The sequence below is a fragment of the Colobus angolensis genome, unplaced genomic scaffold (genome assembly GCF_000951035.1).
Source record: "Colobus angolensis palliatus isolate OR3802 unplaced genomic scaffold, Cang.pa_1.0 Scaffold247, whole genome shotgun sequence".
NCBI classification, from domain to species: Eukaryota; Metazoa; Chordata; class Mammalia; order Primates; family Cercopithecidae; genus Colobus; species Colobus angolensis.
In genome coordinates, this window is record NW_012115677.1 from 3,457,800 (window position 1) to 3,479,958 (window position 22,159).

Sequence of the window (22,159 nt, forward strand, 5' to 3'; positions counted from 1 at the left end):
TTACCACAGGAAGGTGATGCTGGCAAAAAAAATATCCATGCCTGGGAGGCAGGCTAGAGAGGGTTATGGAGAAGAACCTGGGAGTATCAGCAGGAACGGTTTGCTAACATCAGAGACAGACTGTTCCCTGGCAGGATGGACTGTGGTCGGCTTGTGTTCCTCCTCTGAGCTATGGTATTAAATTGTTAATGCTGAGATAAATACAAGTTATCACTGTAGGATAACTTTCTTTTCCCATTCATCCTAGTCCATCCTCTCCTCTAGATACCAAAATTTCTTTCTTTGTTACTACTTTTTATTATCATTTTATTGACTTAAAGACCCAAAATTTGAAATCCAGTGACAATTCCTCTCTATAGCTTGAAGGCCAAGTTTGTTTGGGACAGCTTTTCAACAGTGTTTGGAATGGCCCAGTTGATGCTGGTGTGTAGCACAGAGCAAACATTCTCAGAAAATGGGAGTGGAATAAAAGAAGTGGGTATTATTAATGAGCTTCACACTCAATTTTGGGAGCATGTGAAAGTATATTCTAAGATTTTGTTTTATTTTTAGAACAACAAAAATGTAAACCCCAAATCACTTTGGCCGTTTTGATCAGTTAAATATATTGAAGGAGAATGGCTCTCTTATTCTTTTTTTTTTTTTTTTTAGCAATTCAATGAATGTTGGCATGTTTTCCTCATTCAAGATTATAATTACCCTACCTGATTCTCATTTTCTTGTTCACTCATAATTCTCTTTGAAGTAAACAATGTATGAAGACAGGAGATTTGAGTTGAAGGTGCAACTCAGAGGGAGCTGCAAGAGGGAGATTTGTGTGTTTATTTGCCTGGAAACTGTCTTACCGAGTAATGATGGCTTAATGAGACTTACTTATATTATATATTTTTTCTGGCACATACTCAATTTTTCTCAAGTAAAATGAACACATTCAGGATCTCTGTGCTCTTTTAACTCCATACGCACTAATCATTATAGACCTTTGAGATTTGCTGGAAGGAAAAATAAAATCCACCATTGAGTTTAGACTTGCTTTTTTTTTAACAGTTAGAAGGTCGATAAGCCTAAGGCAAACAAAACTCAAGGACAAGTCAGGGAGTTCAGTGGGCCAAGGCGCAGCGTCTTTACAACTCCGAGCCCCAAACACTGTGCTTGTCTTTTTTTTCAGATTCTAACTTCTTCATTTATTAGCTTGTTCCCCTTCAAGAGTTGATTGAGAGCATTCAAATCACTAACTTCTCGTTTTAAAATAGTGCTCTGGAGAGAAGGTCTGTTCCTGCCCAGGTAGGGAGGAGTGGGGAAAAATGATACCGGCAGGGAGGGAGAGGGGAAGGCAAGAAAGCAAACAGGCGGGGAAGAGTTGTGACATCAAATCTGACTTCTTTCTTCTGTAGATGGGGGAATCCAGGATGACTGGGTGTAATCTATATTATCTAGGTCCCTTAGACCACCTCCCTCATATCTGGCCCTGTGGGAACTTAGATTCTCTTCACTGTTCTATTTTGAATCAGCTCTGTTTGTGTCAGGTGCATGCTAAGAGCATTGACCAATATTATACCACTTTATCTTGACAGGATTTTACTGGGTTAGTATTAGCTTTGCGTTACAAATGAGGGTCCTGAAGTTACCCCCAGCCCCCATAAAAAACAAAAAAAGGAGTGGTTTGCCCAGGGCAAGTAGCTGAGTCCTCCAGATGATTCCAAACCTGGAGTTTGCCTTTTTTTTCTCTCTGTCTTCACAACTTATTTATTTCAAAGCTTGTTTAAATTTTAATGATTCTGTAACCTTTAATTAGAGTTTAAGAACATTTCAAGACAATATATTGCATCATAAACTGCTTAACAGCACACCTGCAAGCAACAGGGATGTATAATGCAAACTTGAACAAGTGGTTTAACCCCTATGTTTTTAACGTGGGACATTAGGGATAGTAAAATACTTAACCATGTTTCATTAGTCAGTTGCTTTAGTGGAGTATTTTTGAAATGCTTAACATCTGGAACTTTTCATAGCAGCCCTATGAAGAAGTCAGTATTTTTACTGCTATTTTTCTAAATCAATAAACTAGAATAATGAAAAATTATGAATTGCTCAGAGAAAGGTAATTACTAGCACAGAAAAGATTTGAGCCCTGAGCTACTGACACATATTTCTGTTCTTAATCCACATTGTGTGTCTCTTCCAATTTTGCTTTTACCATAGAGAAGGATAGTAGAACTCTGCTGAACATTAATATATCGGGCCTTTTATGTGCTAATGAGAGAGACTCTCTATTCATTGGACACAGTTTGGACATGATTTGACCCGATGAATACAAGTGCTTTATAATGAGTTTGAAAATCATATTTGTTCAATTTCTATACTTTTCATCTCCAAGTTCTTTAATCTTTTTTTAAATCTGCATTTAAAATTGAGTTCAATTTTTCTTTAGTCTTCAAAAGAAAATTAAAACCACCTGTATATAACCCTATAACCTCTCAGGTGTAGTACTGCTAACCATTTTGTGTATGTCCTTCTAGTCTTTTTTCTATACATGTAGATATATGTTTTTAAATGTAAGAATGGGATCATACTGTAAATAATTTTGTATACCTTTTAATTAAGCAGCAATATTTTGTGAATATCTTTCTATGCCATTATTTTTCTACGCCATTTTTCTAAATATAGATAGTTGTCATCCTTAAAAATAAAACATTCTCATTCCAAAAAATTTTAATTACCACAAAAGGAGAAGAGAGCAAAGTTCACCTGGTATCTCACCACCATTAATAAATTTGTTTTTAAAATTTTGGAATTTATGTATACATTTTTATGTACAAAAGATTTTATATAAATTAAATAATGTTACATGTGCTTTTTGGTAATATGCTATTTTTCACTTAGTGGTATATTGTGAATATCTTTCCAAACTAATATATATAGAGATAAAACTATATCATCTTTTTTTCTTCTAGATAATTCCATAAACATTTATTGACCACTGGAAATGTGTCACATAAAGTACTGGGCAACAAGGGGGCAAAGATGTGAGAAGGACACATTATCATTTTTAATGACTATAGTATCAATAGATATGTCATCATTATTTTCTCAGCCTCTACCTATTGGATATTTAGATTATTTCCACATTTTTTTTGCTATAGCAAACACAATGGAGTGAATTGGCATCCTTCCAGCTAAATCTTTGCCCAAGTATATGAAAATGTACTCACTTTAAATTCCTAAAAATAGGCAAAGAATATGTAGTATGTTAATGCTTCTGACATGTATTCCCAGATTGCTCTCCTGTTGTCTCAATTTTATGCTTTATGATTAAACTCTGCCATATTCTTGTTTGTGCAACTCCAGGCTGGCCTTCAGTTTAGTAAGTGATCACATGAAGTCAATACTATTTTGAATTTTAATAACTCTCTTTGATTGAGAGTATTTTCACATTATTTACTTTATCTTTCCAACACCAGTTCTCCAAATGTAAAGCAAAAAGTCTGGTATATTATTTTTGTTGTTGTTGTTGTTTTGTGTTTTTTTGTTTTGTTTTGTTTTTTTTTGAGACAGAGTCTTGCTCTGTCACCAGGCTGGAGTGTAGTGTCACGATCTCGGCTCACTGCAACCTCTGCCTCCTGGGTTCAAGCGATTCTCCTGCCTCAGCCTCCCAAGTAGCTGGAACTACAGGCACGCGCCACCACACCCAACTAATTTTTTTATTTTTAGTAGAAATAGAGTTTCACCATATTGGCCAGGATGGCCTCGATCTCTTGACCTCGTGATCTGCCTGCCTTGGCCTCCCAACGTGCTGGGATTATAGGCGTGAGCCACCATGCCTGGTATTTATTTCATTTCACATATAGGAGAAATCAAGGTACAGGAAGGTCTAATAACTACCTGAGATCCTGCATATACTGGTAGACATTTGGAGGAAGTCCGTGTAGCACTGATGTAATAGTGGTTTGCAGTGGACATTGTGGTTGATTTGCCAACATACAGACCTTATTACTTGGTCATTCTAGCCACTCGTAGTAATTAGCCTCCCTTGCCAAAGACTGGTTCTCCAGTGCCAGACCCAAGCTAGACTGGGCCAATGGAATTCAAAGAGAGGCTTCCTGGGCTTTTGGTGAAAACCTTTTTAACACTTAGGAGAAAAAAACAGGAAGCCTGTAACCCCAATTGCCAGTAGCAGCTATCTTATAACCATGATGGGAATGAACCCCAAGATAAAGCTGGAATGAGGAGACAGTCAGGAAAAACGGGAGTCTGTGATAACATCATTAGCATTTGACTCGTCCTGAAGCTTACTCTGCCAATGGATTATCTTTTTATGTCAATGAATATAGGTGTTTGTTGTTTAGGACAGATTCTTACTGCAGCTAAAAGAATCTTAAGGATGAATGGCTGATATTTAAACTTATAGAAATTTTAAAACAGCAATAATTTTGGACAGATTTTTTTGTTAGTGTGAGTTTTCTTTAGCTTAGTATTCATCACAAATTTTGTGCTTTTGGCATGGAAATAATGAGTTTAGTTTCTTGAATTAAGAAGAAAAAAGACCGGGCACAGTGGCTCAAGCCTATAATCCCAGCACTTTGGGATGCTGAGACGGGCGGATCACGAGGTCTGGAGATCGAGACTATCCTGGCTAACACGGTGAAACCCCGTCTCTACTAAAAAATACAAAAAACTAGCCGGGCGAGGTGGCAGGCGCCTGTAGTCCCAGCTACTCGGGAGGCTGAGGCAGGAGAATGGCGTGAACCCGGGAGGCGGAGCTTGCAGTGAGCTGAGATCCGGCCACTGCACTCCAGCCTGGGTGACAGAGCGAGACTCCGTCTCAAAAAAAAAAAAAAAAAAAAAGAAAAAAAATAGAACATAGATTTGCCACTAAGTTTTAACTAAATCCACCTTTTCTGTGTTTCATCCCCATACAGAAGCAAACACAACAGCTTCCCTCACTGAAAAATTAGGGTCCCTGTCATAAAAGTCTTTGTGAAATTGATCTGGAGATGTTCTCTTTATCAGTTGACTTGGGTTTTATAAGTGGAACGTTTATCAAAATCTGCTTTTCTTTTTGATGAAAGATTCACATAATAGCAGCAGGTTCATATTCTTTCAATGAAGCCAAGTTTTTAGGAACATTTTTTAGATTTCCTAGAAAAACTTCCAGCTTAAATTTTGTTGTAACCAGATTTTGTCATCATAGTCTGCATTTGATTCTGAAAAGTGTTTGATCCATATGTCACCATCAGAGCAAGTTGCTTCTGCAGATACGCAATTTGAGAGTTTGTTTCCAATAAAGAAGATTTTGTTTGATGATGTTATGAACATGATATGCTCCTTGGGGAAAAAAATGACTGTCTTATCAGATATGCTAAAAAATATTTCGTATACATGTTCTCAGCCTCCTATCAACACTATGTACTCTTTTAATCTTGTTTTTTACAACAGGGAAAGTGAGTTCAAGCAGCTAAATAATTTGCCCCAAGCTACATAGCTAGTAAATGTTAAAACAAGATATGAACCCAAGCAGTGTATTGCATTAGGGCACGTCCTAACTGCTGTGCTATGAGTACAAGCCCTTGGCTTGAGACTTAAAAGGAGAATAGCCAAGAATTAGAGACTTGTAAAAACACGGAGAATTCTGAAAATGAGTGGGAAAAATATTCTGAGCAAGAAAATGGAAGATAATTAAAGAAATTGATGGTACAGAAGGCGCTCCTGTGAGCTCAAAGTTAATAGGTACACACAAACAAAGGAGCAGCTTGTGCAGACAGGAGTAACATCACAGACTTAAACCCAGAAATGCCAGGTCTTATGAAAAATTCCACAACTGTCCATTGAAAATATTTTAAATGACTTCCAGAGGAGAATCAGTAATAACACTGGTGGCTAAGATGTACTGAATACTTAATATGTTTCAGATACATGTTTTACCTGTATTATCTCATTTCATCCTTAACAGCAATCTTCTGAAGTTTACTGATGAGGAAACCAAGACTCTAAATTGTCACTTAACTTACCAAAGGTCGTACAGTTTTTATATAGGTGGGGAAGCCAGGATGGGACCTAAGCGGTGTAATTTCAGAACTTGCATTTTATGAACATGCCATATAAAGGAAGAAATAGACCCAGTGGTCAGGATGTCGGGCTGCTCCACAAAGACAAGAAGCCCAGATTATAGTAAAAAAAGCAAAAGCTCTGAAGTAAAAAGCCCTGTGTTTAAGACCTGTGTCCTATAAGTTATATTATTCAGCAATTATGCTTAACCTCTCCAAGTCCCTTCTGTAAAATAGCAGTAATTATATGATATGGTCCAGCTCTATGTCCCCACCCAAACCTCATCTCGAATTGTAATCTGAATTTTAATCCCCATGTGTTGGGGGCAGAACCCTGTGGGAGGTGATTAGATCGGGGGGGTGGTTCCCCCCATGCTGTTCTCATGATAGTGAGTGACTTCTCATGAGATCTGATGGAAGGGGCATTTCCCACCTTCACTTGGCACTTCTCCTTCTTGGCACCATGTGAAGGACATGATGCTTCCCCTTCCACCATGATTGTAAGTTTCCTGAGGCCTCCCCAGCCCTGCAGAACTCTTTCCTTTATAAATTATCCAGTGTCTTGAGCAGTTCTTTATAGCAGCGTGAGGATGGACTGATACATTATACTTGCCCTACCCACTTCACCCAGTTGTTGTGAAAATCAAATGAGGTTATGTGTGTGAACATACATTATAAACCTTAAAACACCATATAAATGTTGCTATTATTATGCCATCAGGAGAGAAATATGATATATTATAAAGAAGATACAAAAGCTTTGTCTTGTCAGTGGGCAGATGACCCCCAAAGTTTGTTTTCAGCTGCAAGCAGAGATCTTGTATGCAAAGCAGGGTTTTAAAAAACAACAACATTGAAGAGCATCAGTTTGAATGTTGTTAAGTGTTTTATAAATAGCTGCATAATTAGCATGTACTTACTGCAAAAAGTATACATAATATTTTATTCCCTGTTGTAGGCTGTAATGAATCTGCTGCCTCTACATCCTGGGAGGTTTTCACTTACTTTCCCCATGATAATTTTAATACATGGAACCATTATTAGCTGAATTAAGAATAAGTAAATGAGCAGTTAAAAAAAAAGTACAGAAAAATTACAGGTGCCTGTGGTGAGTAAGATAATAACTAGGTAAAAATATATGAAATAATTACAGTGTTTGAACGGCAGAGCCGGCATGAGGAAAATGACTCAATGGAATATTAAGCCTGCTGTTGGCAGGGTAGAAAAACTGTAGCCTACACTGTGGCCTTCACCTCTTCTGATTCTCAGCCCTAAAACCTCACTGCAAACAGATTCAGTTTGCTCTCAGTCACATGTACACAATGCTGAAGGAGGCGGTTCAGTTCAGTGAAGATTTAGTCACTCTGAAAGTTTGTCATCCTGTAGATTAAATACCCAATAGCTGAAAGATTCTATTTAAAAGATGTACCAGATGTTTTGCAATTAAATTCTTTATGAACTTATTTAGAATGTACCTCTGATCTGTATTTGACATCTTGACAAAATGGGATTCCAGGTAACTTAGATAAAGGCTCTTAAATAGCTGTGATATTTTTAAAGGTTTTTTTTTGTTGTTTTTAGAAAAGTGCATTAGTTATAGCATTCCAAACTGTGCAATTAAATTGTTTGTAATCAGTTGATCAAAAAACATTGAAGGTTTTTGTGTGCCCAGTCCTTAGCTAGAAAATGCAGAAATTAACAGTGAGTTTACGACTTCGTTCCTTCTGTTAAGGATTTTGATTTAATGCTTCCAGATGGTGAGAAATACTTTATTACAGGTTAAGTATTCCTTATCTGAAAATTCAAAATCCAAAATGCTCCAAAATTTGAAATTTTTTGAGCTCTCATACCAGTAGGTTTAATGCAAACATTCCAAAATCCAAAAAAAAATCTGAAATCCAAAAACACTTCTGGGCCCAAGTCTTTGGGAAAAGACATACTCAACTGTGTAAGTGAATCTTGAAGTTGGAATTTGAATGACCAGATTTAACAATGTCTGCTCAGTCGCAGTGAGCCACTGCTTTCCTAATTGACAGGTATTAAACTATAGCAGAGGGGATCTCATTCGGGTATTAACAATTTCTGTGCCTCTCTATCAGATTATGAAGGCTGCAATAGTTAACTCTTGATTTTCGGCATGTGCTTTGTTATGAAGATTTGGGGTATCAATTTCTACATCTCAGGTGGATTTTCCTATTTCCCAACAAACTTTGAAGTCATGTGACTCTGCTATATAATCTATGTTTGTGTAAAGAAAGTAATGTTAATATCAGACAAAACACAACAACATAGACAGGTGAAAAGAGTACTGGGGAAGAAAATAAGAAAACTGAGTTCCAGTTCCAAGAATTCCTTTGATAAATTTGGAAAAATCACCTAAACTCATTCTGCCTCGGTTTGCTTACCTCTAAGGTGATAGAGTTGAAGGAAATGTAATCAAAGGGCTCTTGAAACAGAGATGCTGTGATTCCATGACTTATCTGAAATCAACTCAAATGTGTCAGTGATAAGTTTGGCCACTCAAACTACATGGCCTTTTCGTAATGGTGTTTAAAATACTAATTCAGTAAGTAATTTTATATTGCCTTACGGACTTTACAAAAACTAGAACTTTATGAGATATAGGAACCATGTTGTCTTTCTGCATCTCTTTCCCCATGAGTTCAGGCAGCCATATTTCTTCTTTCCTGGACCCAACTGTCATGATATCATGAGTCATGGCCTTATTCAATAAAAGCACTTCTTGATCATGCATTATTCCAGTTTTAGCCAGAGAAGGCTTCTTCAACCTTCCTGATGTGTCTGAATTATGAACATGCTATATTTGAAATGTTACTCTTTTTAGATTGTACTTTTGACATCATATTGAGACAAGGGAACTAGTAGGATATTCTTTATTCTTTGGCTGCTACCTGAAGGGAATATAGTTTTTCCCCCTTCCTACCTTTTTTGTAGGAGTTAAATAAAATCTAAAAATTACAAACTTTCTAAAAGCCTGGGGAGATTGTTATGGGAATGAATAGAAACCTCAGCGTCTGATCTGTAACCATTTCAGGTAAAATCAATTATATACAAAGTTCTCTTTGTGTTTCTTAAGAACCTGATTTAACAGACATTTCAGAAAGGGAACCCTATGTGTCGCCTCTGGAGGAGCAGAATCCTTGAGCAATGCCTGGATTCAGCTATAAAAGTAGTATCACCCCCACCCTCACTTTAGTAAATAAACATCCATAAGGGGACAAATGAGACTTTGTGAAATAAGTCAGTGCTTCCTTTTATTTTCCCAGAGGTAAAAATACTGAACTTTCATGAGAAAAGGGAGAAAGCCTTTCTCAGTCCCTCCGGATTTGGTCAATTCTGTCTCCCTAGAGACTGTGGGGTTCTTCATCAAAGACAAAGGGTGCTCAGCCCTGGTTACTAAACGTGCAGAATCAGCTGCGGGAACCTTGAAACTTCAGTGCGCGCACACTCACACAAAAGGAATTTCTTTCCCATTAAGATTTTTTCTTTCTGGGTGCATTTATTCTTGATAATTTCATGAACCCAAGCACTAAGGTCTAGTTGCTATAGCCGCTGGTTAGGATGGTGGGGGTGGGAATAGTGGAAAGAGCCCCATCTGAATTTGCAAGCCCTGCCATTTATTCACTCAACAACCTTGGCCAGTTCTCTTCTCTCTGAGTCTCCGTTTCCTCACTGGTAAATATTTCTTCCTCAGGTTTGTAGAAAGCATCATTTGATAGCATAAGAATATTGAGCTTATTTTATGAATTATAAAGTTCTATACACATTATCATAACAAGTAGGAAAGACTCCTTCCTCTCTCTCTCTCTCATCTCTCTCTCTCTCTCTCTCTCTCTCTCTCCCCCCACACCTCCTTTCTCTCTTACACATGTGAATACCTCCTTTTCAACATGTTGTCCAATGTAATAGTTCAGATGAATAGGACTGTGCCCATTGTATCACCAGAACCTAGCATGGTGCTTTACTCAAAGTAGTCTGTTAATTAATAATTGGTGAATCAACTGGATCAATTTGAATAGTTTCTTTGCCTAAGTACTTGTTAAGCACTTTGATGTATTTTCTCGGAAAAGCATATTCATTCATTTGAAAATACATTTACCTCTTAAAAACCACATTAACGCCTTAATTGTCCTATGTTGGGGTTATATTTCTAAATTTAGGCTAAGTGTTCACCACTCTATTACTACCAGCTCAGTCAAAGCTTCCCTTTCCTCTCTATGCTGTTTCCATCTTTGAGTGATTTAAAATGTACTCATGTTGCATGTGTAGTGAAATAAGATCGTAGTTTATAGAGTAACTTAGGGCACAGTGTGACATTCTTTTAAATTGGCATGATCTGAGAGAGAATTAAATTTGCTCATTTTTCACAGCACAAGGCCACCAGAAAGGTCGTCTTTCACAGGCACTATCACTTAGACCTAGAAGAGGGGCTAAAGGGAGGAAGCTTAGCCTCAGGTGCCCGGTGAGGAACATACATGGTCCATAGTGGCATCAGGATATTTGGGACAGCAGTCTAGGGAGCGAGCCCAGCCTACTGGGAGCTTTGACACATACTGTACTTAGAATTCAGAATCTCCACCGGCTCTTACATTTATAGGGGTTGGCCTTCCTCAGTCCACACCCCTACGCCGCACCTCGGCCATTCTCACTGTCTCCGTTTGGCTCCTACGCCATGGAAGTGAAAAAGATAGCACCTGCCAAAGCCTGACGTCATCCAAGTTTCTACACAAACACAAGTTACCATAAAACTAAACCAAAGACACCACAATGGCAAGGCAGCATGGTGTTTCCATTATGTTAGTTTGTGGTACCTACCTGATCTGCTTTGTTCCACCTTGCCTTAGCGTTATTAAATGTGGTAGCTGAAAGGGAATTTGGAAATGATTTCTTCTCACCTCCTCATTTCATGGGTGAGTAAATGGAAGTATGCAGAGGCTAAGTGACTTACACAAGATCGCATAGGTAAGTGCTGGCAGCTAGAGGACTTGAACCCATATCCTCCCACTCTTGGGTGAACCAGTACATATTTTTCAATCAGTCAAGACTTTCTTATTTGATACCTACCATGTGTCTGACTATGCTCCTACATGCCATTAAAAAACGGTCATAAAATATAATGTCCAGCATTGCAACTCTTTGGAAAGAAAAACTCAGTTATAAATGCATGCAAGCAAGAGACCGAAGAGTTAATCAGAAACGAAATAATTTTCACATAAAGTGATCTTTCTTCCTTTCTTTATTGTAAGCTGAGAGAGAATTGTAGCAATACAGGTTGAGCAATTTTCTTTTTTATGAATCTTGTGCTCAATTTATGAAAGCCATTTTGCAACCCATTTACATGCAGTAAACCTTTGCTTTAAGGTTCTGTCATTTACCTTGATCATGATTATTTATAGTCCTTTTAGAAAAGGCCCTTTACTGGTTTAGCTCTCAAGCACAGCACTGCCATAAGCCGGGTTTCTACAACGTCTTTCAAGGCAGGGCAGGAAGCTAAGACAGGGCCAGTCTTGTAGCTCGCTGTGAGGAATGGGGGTGTTGGGTAATGGGAAGAACACTAGACATCAGGAGTCTTACATTCGAAACCTCTGCACTCTCACTATGTAATCCTGGCCATTTATGCTTCTTTAGTTTCAGTTTGTTCACTTGTAGAAACGGAGTGACACTTTCCTCACAAGGCTATAAGAGTTGAACTGAAGTACTTTGTGTGCAAGTTATATTGTAAATTGTGAAGAGTAAGTTATTTTATGAACTAATTATCTATAATATGAACTATAAATCACTGAAAAAGGAATGGTGTGTCTAACCTAAAATATTTCTTGATTACCTCTGATGTTGTCCTTGTGTAGTACATACAAGAATGGACCAGGGACCTTTACTCTTGGCACATAGGAGACCCTCAATCAGTACTTGTTGCATTAATGAATAAATAAAGTTTCTGGGTGAAAGTCAGTATGCTAGGAATGGTGTAGACTACAGGACAAATGACCATCAACCCAAGCCTCAAGGTGCTTGCAATTAAGATGGTAGCTGTAAATGTGCAAAGAGCCAATAAGGTAAGTCGTGGTTCTACACAAGAGAAGAAGGTACGGTGTAAAAAGTGTGTCTGAGGCCCTCACCAGAGAATTGGTACGACAGGAGCCTTTCCTCTTCCTACCTCTGGGTGGGTTTATCTACCTCCAGCCTCGCTTGCCCACCCATGCACTCTTTGTATCAGTCATGGTCCCAGCAGGACTAGATGCCCACTTGGAAGGGTTTCACTGAAATGCATATAACAAAGGGGATTACAGAGATTCGGGCAGAATTTTGGAAACCAACAACAGGTGGAAACGCACCCAGAGAGAAGCAACGGCAGGAAACATTACCATCCAGAGCGGCAAAGGGCAAGGCAGATCCTGGCAGAGAATGACAGCTAGAGCTAGACACAAGAATCCTTGTCCACACCAAATCCAGGAGGAGTCTGTGAAAGTCTAATCCCTTGGGCAACTATCAGGCCAGAGTCAGCAGGAATTAACAAGGAATTGCATGCATTTGGCATAGACACTTTCTGTGGGGTTTTTCATGAGGGCCTAGGGGAGGAATTCTATCTGTCTAAAAGCCTGGCTTTCTGAAACTGCGATCTGTCACTCTTTACCTTTGAAAGTAGCATGTGAAATGAGTGTAAAATGGCTCAATTTCTTCCTTGACTCCTCGGCACTTACCACGCACAGCCTTCACAGGGTACAGAACAGGAGAAAATGGATTATGCCCTCAACAATAAGAGGCGAGTCATCCGCCTGGTTCTACAGTGGGCTGCCATGTATGGAGACCTCCTACAAGAGGATGACGTGTCTATGGCCTTTCTGGAGGTAGGCAGGGGTCATCCCTTCCAAGGGATGGTCCTACAATACAGGGACCTACCTGTGGGCTCAGCAGCTTCCCTGGAGAGACTGTCATTGCAAATGCAAGACTTTGTGAACACATTCATTCATCAGAAAGGAACTACAGTCTGACTCCATAATGGGTAGCATTTTCATGTATTTTCATCTAGTCTCTTTTTCTTCGTATGTTTTATCTCGTAGCACCCATCATTCTGCAGGCTGCCTTTTCCATTTAATTTGATATGAGGATTTTTCTGTCAGTACGGTCCTGATAATACAAATTTCTTTACATCTCCTGAAGTAATCAAAAAAATTTCTAATGACCATTGAGTAGCCATGTCACAAATATATTTATGTGTTCCCTTATTGTTGGGTGTTCACATCACTTCCAGTTTTCACCTTCCTAGAATAGTAGTACGGTAAAAAGTCTTGTGCAAGTGAGTCTGTCCTTGATTACCTCCCTAGAAGTGGGATTACTAGATCAAATGGTAGATATTTTTGAGTGGAGTGGAGCAGATCGTTTATTTAGGAATTGCCAGAACCAGAAATGGTAGGCTGTGAAAGCAGTTCATGAACACTGCTGTAAGCTGCACTTCCCCATTCCTTCCCGTAACTCTAGCCCCAAATTACAGCACCGATCCTGACATTTAAGCCCAGTTAGTCACTCTCCCCCCCAAACTTTGGATGAAGACCTTACTTCTGTGCAGGCAAAAGGCAATGTTACTTCCATTTCAAACTTTTTCAGTCTGTGTGTTCTAAAATTATAAATTATCCAAAAGAAACATACACCCTCTCTCCTTTCTATTCATATCATTTCACAGCCAGAGGGGCGAGGCAGGGAGGGAAAATGGACCGTGAGCATCCCTCCAAGCTGAGGAATGAAGTATTTTGAAAATGTGAGGGATGGCGGTAGCTTGGGGTCATACATTGACTCATGGCCTCTACTCATTGAGTACAGGACCATTTTGCAGATGAACTAAAGTGATGGTGAAGCTGGCACTGCCATGGTTCTCACCTGCTGCTGCAGAGCAGAGCAGACACACCTGCAGCTGCAGGGTCAGGACAGTTCCCAGAAGGACAGCAGAGAGTCCTGAGTTGGTGGCACAAACTCAGCATAAATTCGCTACAGTGCTGAAGACCATGCTGCATCTTACCACCAACTATGACCCCAAATGGGTGGCACCTAGTAAATGAACAATATATGCCAAAATAATGTGAAAATGAACACTGAAGTTCCCCTGAAAAAAAAAGAAGTAAAAAAAGTGCTATTTTGTAGACTCCAAAATGACCCATTTCAAAACACTGGCTTTCATATAAATATCATGTAAACAATTCACCTGCAATTTATTTTGAATTGAATTTTTATTGTTGTAAAATAGATATCTAATATAAATTTTCCCATTGTAACCATTTTTAAGGGTATAGTTCAGTGGCGTTCATTTCATTTCTGATGTCCGTGTAGTTATTGATTGCCACTATCTATTTCCAAGACTTTTTCTCATGGCCAATTTTGAACTTAGACATAGTGTAACATTTTCTTCTTTGTTCTTCCTCCAGTCCATGAAGCCATGGTCTGGAGATGCTGGTGAAGCAGATGACATAGGGATACACCTTTATTGCTCTTGACAGAATCATGTGCCTTTTGCAGTTCTTGTTAAAAGCCTGTGACTTTTGCCAATTACAGGAGTTTTATGTATCTGTATCAGATGATGCCCGGATGATTGCTGCCCTCAAGGAGCAACTGCCGGAGTTGGAGAAGATTGTGAAGCAAATGTAAGGAGGGGCTTGGCTTTGGGGGTATGCTTTCATCAAGTAAGTCCCAAAACGTCCTTTGCCCACAGGAAAGGTTAAAGCTGGTCTTTCCATAGCCATGCCCTGCTTGATTTGATTTAAGCGGACTGGACCAAGGGCATAGGCGGTGCAGTAAGGCCAGAGGAACAGAAGGACTGAGATTCTGTTCATTCTGTGCTAGAAGGCTGCCAAAAGAAAGCCGGGGAGAGAAAAGATCCTCCTGTGTGGAGTCCAACTCAATAAATGTGGGTCCCTTAGGTTCAAGGCGGTGAATCTGGCAATAACATGGCCAGCGGCATTTAAAGAAAGTTTGAGGGCAATTACTTATATGGAAAATTCACTGTCTGCTGCCAAAGCGGTTGATAGTGAATATTTGTGTCCTCTCAATGAGCCACAAGGTCTTCACATGCTATTACTTGAGCTATAGATTAAATGCAGTATCAGAGAGTGAGTGTGCTGCTAGATAAGACTTTGAAAGCTAGAAATCCTGGCTTTGAACATCGGTTCTGCCAGGAATCTGCCTCTGACAAGAGCTGATATCTTTGCTGTCTACCCTTCTGCTTTGATCTATTACTATTAAAATGAGGAAGTTCATATTGCCTCCTGAAAGGATTCTGTGATTGTGATTTCATTTTCTAACATAAGATTAGCTATATGCAAATAAGGCAATTTAATAGTAGCAATGGTATTAAATAATGTGCTTTCTCTACTTCTCGTAGCTCAGAAGATGCAAAGGCACCACAAAAGAAGGTAAATGGCATGAACTTGAACTCTCTGTCTGTGCCCTGTAGAATTACAATTCCCCAAAAATATTATATTGCAGTATACGTAAAAGTGATTTCTTTTTTGTAGACACGAAATATATTGTCTTAATTTCTTGACTCTGCTTGCTTCTCAGATGTGTCTCCTCTGAGTTGCTAGTGTGCATTGGTCACTCTCCCTTATGGCACTTGCTGTGATTGTTTTTACAGCACAAGGTTCTTTTGCAACAGTTCAATACAGGTGATGAGAGAGCCCAGAAGCGCCAGCCTATCCGCGGCTCTGATGAAGGTGAGAACCCTCTTTCAACTAACTCATAGTTGTATAGATTATTTAGAGTCAGGATAATGGTAAGCATCACCTTGGACCCACAGAATAGCTTCTTCTGGAGGTGCCCTGTTGCCCTCCAGATGGTTTGCTTGGAGGCGCCTTTTGGTGGCCTGATTATTGATGTCCTTAAACTCTTGTGCCTGGAGCCGAGGTGCCTGTCTACCCTTCCCTGATTCGGCCTCTCCCTGCTTAACGCCTTTCCTTGGAGGAAATGAAGATGATCTCAGGGTCTGGTTGTCAGGATTGCCCACCCCTGGGAAAAGCTGGTGGGAAGGTAGCTGGCGCCTAGTGGGTGCCTAGGAGACAGTGGATCACCAGCATCCTGCCCAGGGACAATGCTCTGGCCCTGAGCACAGCCCTGAGCAGGGAGGCTTTACATCAGGAAGATCAAGATGCTGGCTTTTGTTTGGTTGTTTAAGATTCTCCAAAGAAACACAACCAAAAATAGTTACAATAATAATGATAAAAATTTAATTTAAAGCTATAAATGAATCTTGTCATTTAGGACTGCCTCTAAACCCAGGAATTACAATACAATAATGGAAATTGCTCCCAGGATTTTTGTGTTCAGAGCTGAGCCTCGGGGTGCCATATCCAGATCTGCTGATCTAAGTCTGCTGAGCTAAATAGCATCCGAGCTTACGTGGCCTGGCCCCAAAGCACACAAGCCACTGAAGCAAGTGAGCAGGAGTGCCAGCACGTGCTGATGGCCTAGGCTGAAGCCCTCCTCTGTGCAGAGGTGTGAAGGGTGGCTCCCCACCGCCACACAGGGTAGCAGTGATCTGTAAATTGCCTACAGTGTAGTACTTCAGACCCTGAACGTCAGCCTGAACATACTCTCCATTTTTTCCCATGACCTATTTGTGGGGTTTCACCAATATCTCTTGTTCTTTTAATTGGACTTGGCAACCATATGTGCACCTATTCTTAGACCAATGCTAAGGTAAGCAGTTTAGAAGGGGCAGGCATGGGGTAAATGAGTGTGAATAAATACAGTAATAAAAATGGCAAAATGATGCAAATTGGAGAGGATGCCTAAACATTTTTCATAACTACAGTTTTATTAAAAACTCTTAAGACTGATTTACTACCTTGGTATTGCCTTTGCATAGTTCTGTTTAAGGTCTATTGCATGGACCACACCTACACAACCATTCGGGTGCCAGTGGCCGCCTCGGTGAAGGAAGTCATCAGTGCCGTTGCCGACAAGCTGGGCTCTGGGGAGGGCCTGATCATAGTCAAGATGAGTTCCGGAGGAGGTAACAGCCTTAATTCGCATTTTGGGCTCTGCAAAACGGGACTTTCCATCCAAGCAGAAACTATGTAAGGAGTTAGCGTGGTCATGTGAGGCTCACCCGGAGGATGAACTAGTGCTGATGTATGCTTCCACTAATAACAGAAACAGTATGGGTAGAGACGGGCTGGGTTTCTAATGTGCCCTATTTTGTAGGTACCCACTCTAAACCAGAAAGGTGACTGGAACTGAGAACTCTCGTGTAGATGCTGGCCTGGAGTTCTTTCAGTTTAAACTCTATTCAAAAAAGTTTTAGGCCTTGGAGCCCTGAGAAATACGGACCCCAAGAGGAAATCTAGCTGGACAAGCTCAAGGCCATGGGTTTCTACAAGTCCAAAGTTGGAAGTGGTCAGAAGCTAGTTCTTTGAAGCTGATGATGGTTTTTCTCCTTACTCAGTAGAGAGGCTAGGAGCCTGGCTCAAATGAAATGAGGAATATTTTTCCCCCATGGGATTACAGTTCCTTTCACTGTCCTTGATTACATGGTGCGTTTCTGAAATGCCATTTATTCATTCATCGCATATGTACTGGCCGCAGTGTGGCTCTGAAGGAAAGAATGAGTTAGACACAGCTCATGTCCCCAAGTTGTTCCCAGGCCAGGGAGGAGGTAGACGGTGAGTTAAAACAATTACAGTTCATGCTGGCAAGCGTTTTAGGAATGACCACATATTGTAGTGAGAGACTAGAAGAAGCAGCAATGAGGTGCATTTCTCCAGTCATGATTTGACAGCCATTTGGGGGAATCCTTCAGGAACAGGTGAGCCATTTCTGTCATGTTTTAAGGTGAATGATTCCATTGATGGAGGATTTTTAAATGCATGTTGGATTTTAAGATCTCCCTTCCATTTCTGCTCCGGTTGCACAAGGTCCAGGACATCTGCCCTCACTGACCCCTTGTCACCTTCCCATAGATATCCCCGGTCCCACCCTCACTTTCTTTAGGTCTTTACCCAAATGTCAGTGTCTCACTGAAGCTCCCTCCTTCGTTTGCTTCATTCCCTTTCTAAACTGTTAACTTCCTCCCCTTACACACACTTCCGAGCCCCCATTCCTGCGAGACTTATTTCTCCTTGTCTTCTCACTTTCTAATCTATTTCTTTTCTTTATTGTTGGCGTGTCCCACTATGATGTAACGCTTTTTGGAGTGGGATTTTTTTTTCTGTATTATTCCCTTCTGTCTCCGCAGTGCCTGGAGCAGTTTCTGGCATGCAGTAAATACAAAATAAATATTTATTAAATGAACTAATTTTTAACATTTTTTTATTTTTTGACATGTTCTCATCTGAAGAACTAATTTTTTTAATGTGGGAGGAGGCTTAATCTAGTTAATGCTATTGCCCTCCAAATTAGGGAATAAGTGAAAAAACAATAGTAAATTTTGCATCTAAAATCATGTGAGGTCTCAGAAACCTCCGAAGTTTTTAAAAAGTGATCTTTCTATGTCCAAAGTCCTGGGTGTGATTACCATCTAGAAACATAACTTGTGAGATAAATAGCAAGTGCAGGTTTTACATACTCAGTAATTATGGTTGCAGCACAAAACTGGGTGAATTCACCCTCTGGCATCTCTATTCCTGTTTTGTGGCCATTTCTGATGGCATCCTGAGTGGCGCAGGGGTGCATGAATGCTGTCTTTTTTATTCCGTGGATCCCTTCAGTACTCTATTTTATGCAGTCGCTCTGCGTGTCCCAGTAATTCACCAAGCTGGCAATTTGTTGGTGTGATTAGGGCAGTGCAGCAAATCTCAGATGTATTTAATAGGCAATCTCATGCTTTTTATGTTCACAGAAAAGGTGGTGCTCAAACCTAATGATGTTTCAGTATTTACGACGCTCACCATTAATGGACGCCTGTTTGCTTGCCCGCGAGAGCAATTCGATTCACTGGTAGGTGTGGATGGCCTGCTCAGAGCAGCATTGCAATCAGAAAAACTTGTCTGGAGCCTAATTTTGCAGTCACACTGAACCCAGTGGCTAAAAAATCTTGAATGGTACTTAGCTTTTTCTTTTTCTGCCGTCTATTAGGTAGGCCTCAGGTGTTCATCTGAGATGCTCAGGGCTTTTGATTTTCTTTTGTGGAAATTAGCCAAGTAGCACCACTATTAGGGCATAATTCAGCTTTCAGAACTGTTTGTTGTAATTCGCCTCATTGGTATGTCCCCAGTTTAAATACTAATGTTAAGAATCTGAATACTTATACCAGGAATTGAAATAATTTTTCTAAAGCAAGATATCACTATTTATCAGGCTCCTTTGCATTATGGCAAAGCCACCATCTGGTGTAAGAGAAATGCTGTTCCCCGAAAGCACTTTCTCTACCTTGTGCAGAAAATGCCAGAGGCCAGACCCTCCCCTAAGTCTCCAGAAACACTTGCTACCCAGCATACAGACAGCTCTTCCTGTGAAGAAAGGACTAATAGGCCCATACTAATAACGGAGTAGCCTGCTCTCTTTTAAGCAGGTGGTATTGTCCATTTCTATTTATTCTACCAAAATTTGGTATGGAGGTGAGTAGCTAGTAACATATCTTAGAAAGCCTGGAGGGCCAATTCAGAGGGTAGAGAAACTGGTTTCTTCAGTCTTTGGATACACGGGGTTTCTCCTTTAAGGAAGGCACAAGACAAGAGCTAGAGGTAAACCACATCCAAGTTTAGGGAGAGAGTTTACATAAGGGATGCATGAGTAGGTTTCAAGATTAATCAGATCAGCTCTTATAGGTATCGAGATTCTCTTCCTTGGACTTCTTAGAGGTTGTTTCGGGCTCATCATAATCCTGATTTTTTGTACCATTTTGTACACTCCAGTGAGGATAGGTGGATTTTTACCATATTTTGAATTCACTTGGAGAGGAACTTAGCAAATGTGACATTAGTTTTCCTGCTAATCCCTCATCTATCACAGCCCATAAGCACACTCACCTTTCCTCAACCACCAGCCTTATAAGATCTGAGTCTGTCCCCAGCATTTTCCGTATATTTTTTCAGTCATCTACACTCATAGCTTTCTAAATAAATATTTCTCAATACTGAGGGATTGAAAAAAAATGTCATAAATGAGTCGTGCTGCCCTCTCCTGGAAAGGAAAGCCCTAAAAAGCCAGACCAGCTGTAGCCCCTTCAAAGGTGCTATGTGACATGTTACTGCACGAGTGCTGGGGACTCTTGCCAGCAGGTTCTTGGCCGCAGTACCAAATGACGTGGCTCAGAGACAGGGAGTGTGGACTGTCTTCAGCTCCCTGTGGTGTCTGATACTAACTTTCTAAACCTCTGTTTGTTGGCACACAGTCCCGCAGCCTTCCAAGTTCTTAGTCCTTGCTTGTCCTCTGTTTTAAGGCCTCTGTTGTTGGAAGGAATGTTGTCTACACTGAGTACCCAGGGCATGAACTTCTTCCCTATCAGCGCTCTGCCATTCATTGTGCTGTGAGTGGCCAAACCTTGCCTGCCTCACATAACTGTGGATAGGGAGCTCCTTCTCTGGCTTTCTAAAGATTCCCTTTGAGGACAGTCCATTGAGGAGGAGTCTCGCAGAGGATGACCCTGCGGTAGAGAATGTTGGCCACACTCTCTGATCCACCCACATATGCTTCTGCAGGGTCTGCTCTGTGCCTGGGGCTGTGCTGGCTTCTGTGAGACACTAAATCCAGAGCCTCTGTCCTTACCGCACTTACGCCCAAGCCAGAGAGATGAGACTAACACAAGCAGCCTGGAATAGAACAAGTCTTAGTGTTCGATCTTAGTCTTACATTGCGTGGTCTACAATAGAATTAGTAGAGTGCAGGCAAGTCAGCCTCGTGGTTAAGGGTTCAGATTCTGAAACTTTACTCTCTTCACATTTTATTTAAGTATAAATGTCAGTACAGAGCAAATTCCTATAAAACTCCATTGTACTATAATGTGATTCTACTTTTATCCATTCGCTGGTTCCTCAGACTTTTACTTAGTACCTACCACATCATCGCAGGTGTTGTATATGGTTCTGGCTCTGAAATGGTCTTGAAGACAAATCCATGGTGGTCCGTGGACCTCAGTGAACAAACAGTGTAGTGAGGGACCCCAGCATGTGATCAGTGAGGATGCAGTGTAACAAGTGCCACAGCAGAGCTAGACACGGAGGGTGTGGGAGCACGAGGAAAGGGAGATGCTCCGGGTGGCTCACCTTAGCCATCTCTTTGTCACTGACAATCCGCACGTCCCTTTTATGTCTTAGTTTCCTCATCCGGAAAATGGGAGGATAACAATGCTGTTCTCCCAATTACCCCTCTCCAGCCTTGGCAAAGAAATCATGGCTCAAAATGGGAGATGGGAGAATCTCCATGGCTCCCATGGGAGAAAATGCGTGGGAGTTCTGTGTCTGTATGGAGGCAGCTTTCAGATCTGTCTGGGCAATGCAGGCCCCACATAAGCTCTGCTGTGCCTTATCTGTAGGTCATTTCCACAGAGCTGCGTACGAGAAAATGGCCCAAGGAGACACTTCCCTGGGGTCCAGGGCGAGCATTTAAATTCCCCACTTCTAAGAGAGAAGCGCCTTTTGCTGCTCAGATTGCCTCTTCCTTGGCTCATGGAAGGGGTCAACCTGCCCTTTGCTGGGAGGGAGACTTGGTGAACCCTGCCCACTGAAAGAACAGTTGAGGCTCAACAGAGCTTTCTGTTGCTCTCAAAAGGGATGCAGGAGTGATAGACCAGCATCCACGACTAAAAGAACTTTGCGTATTTCTTAATATTAGACTCTTCCCTGTGTTGTTAGGTAAACTTATCCACCTTATGTAAAGTTATTAAAGCCTCAAGGAGAAGAAAGAGCGAGGTGGACTGGGAATCTCCAATCCTGTGGAGAGAGCGAACAGCAGGAATAACGTAGGAGGGGCAGCTCCACAGAGCAGCAGAGGGGCTGTGTTCACAGCAGCTGCAAGAGGGAAGGAAGAACATGCAGGGCCATTTTGATCCTCTGAGAGGCAGTCCTAACTCCTAAAATGTATAAGCTTCCCCAGCCTTTTTTACCTGGGACCTACCCTGGTTGAAATCAGTCTCCTCATTTGCTCCCATATGCTTCTTGCCCATCAGCTTTGGT

At 40.8% G+C, this 22,159-nt stretch overlaps 1 protein-coding gene across 5 annotated transcripts in view; it reads left to right on the plus strand.

Annotated features, from left to right (window-relative positions):
- Positions 1 to 22,159, plus strand: part of LOC105514542 (rap guanine nucleotide exchange factor 4) — a 233,895-nt gene that overhangs the window by 183,540 nt on the left and 28,196 nt on the right. For all 5 annotated transcript variants that reach the window (XM_011945959.1, XM_011945960.1, XM_011945963.1 and 2 more), the window contains 6 exons: positions 12,760 to 12,910; positions 14,607 to 14,695; positions 15,433 to 15,463; positions 15,685 to 15,763; positions 16,915 to 17,061; positions 18,886 to 18,983. In XM_011945959.1, coding sequence (XP_011801349.1) covers positions 12,760 to 12,910; positions 14,607 to 14,695; positions 15,433 to 15,463; positions 15,685 to 15,763; positions 16,915 to 17,061; positions 18,886 to 18,983 — 595 coding nt within the window. The remainder of the gene's footprint in view (positions 1 to 12,759; positions 12,911 to 14,606; positions 14,696 to 15,432; positions 15,464 to 15,684; positions 15,764 to 16,914; positions 17,062 to 18,885; positions 18,984 to 22,159) is intronic.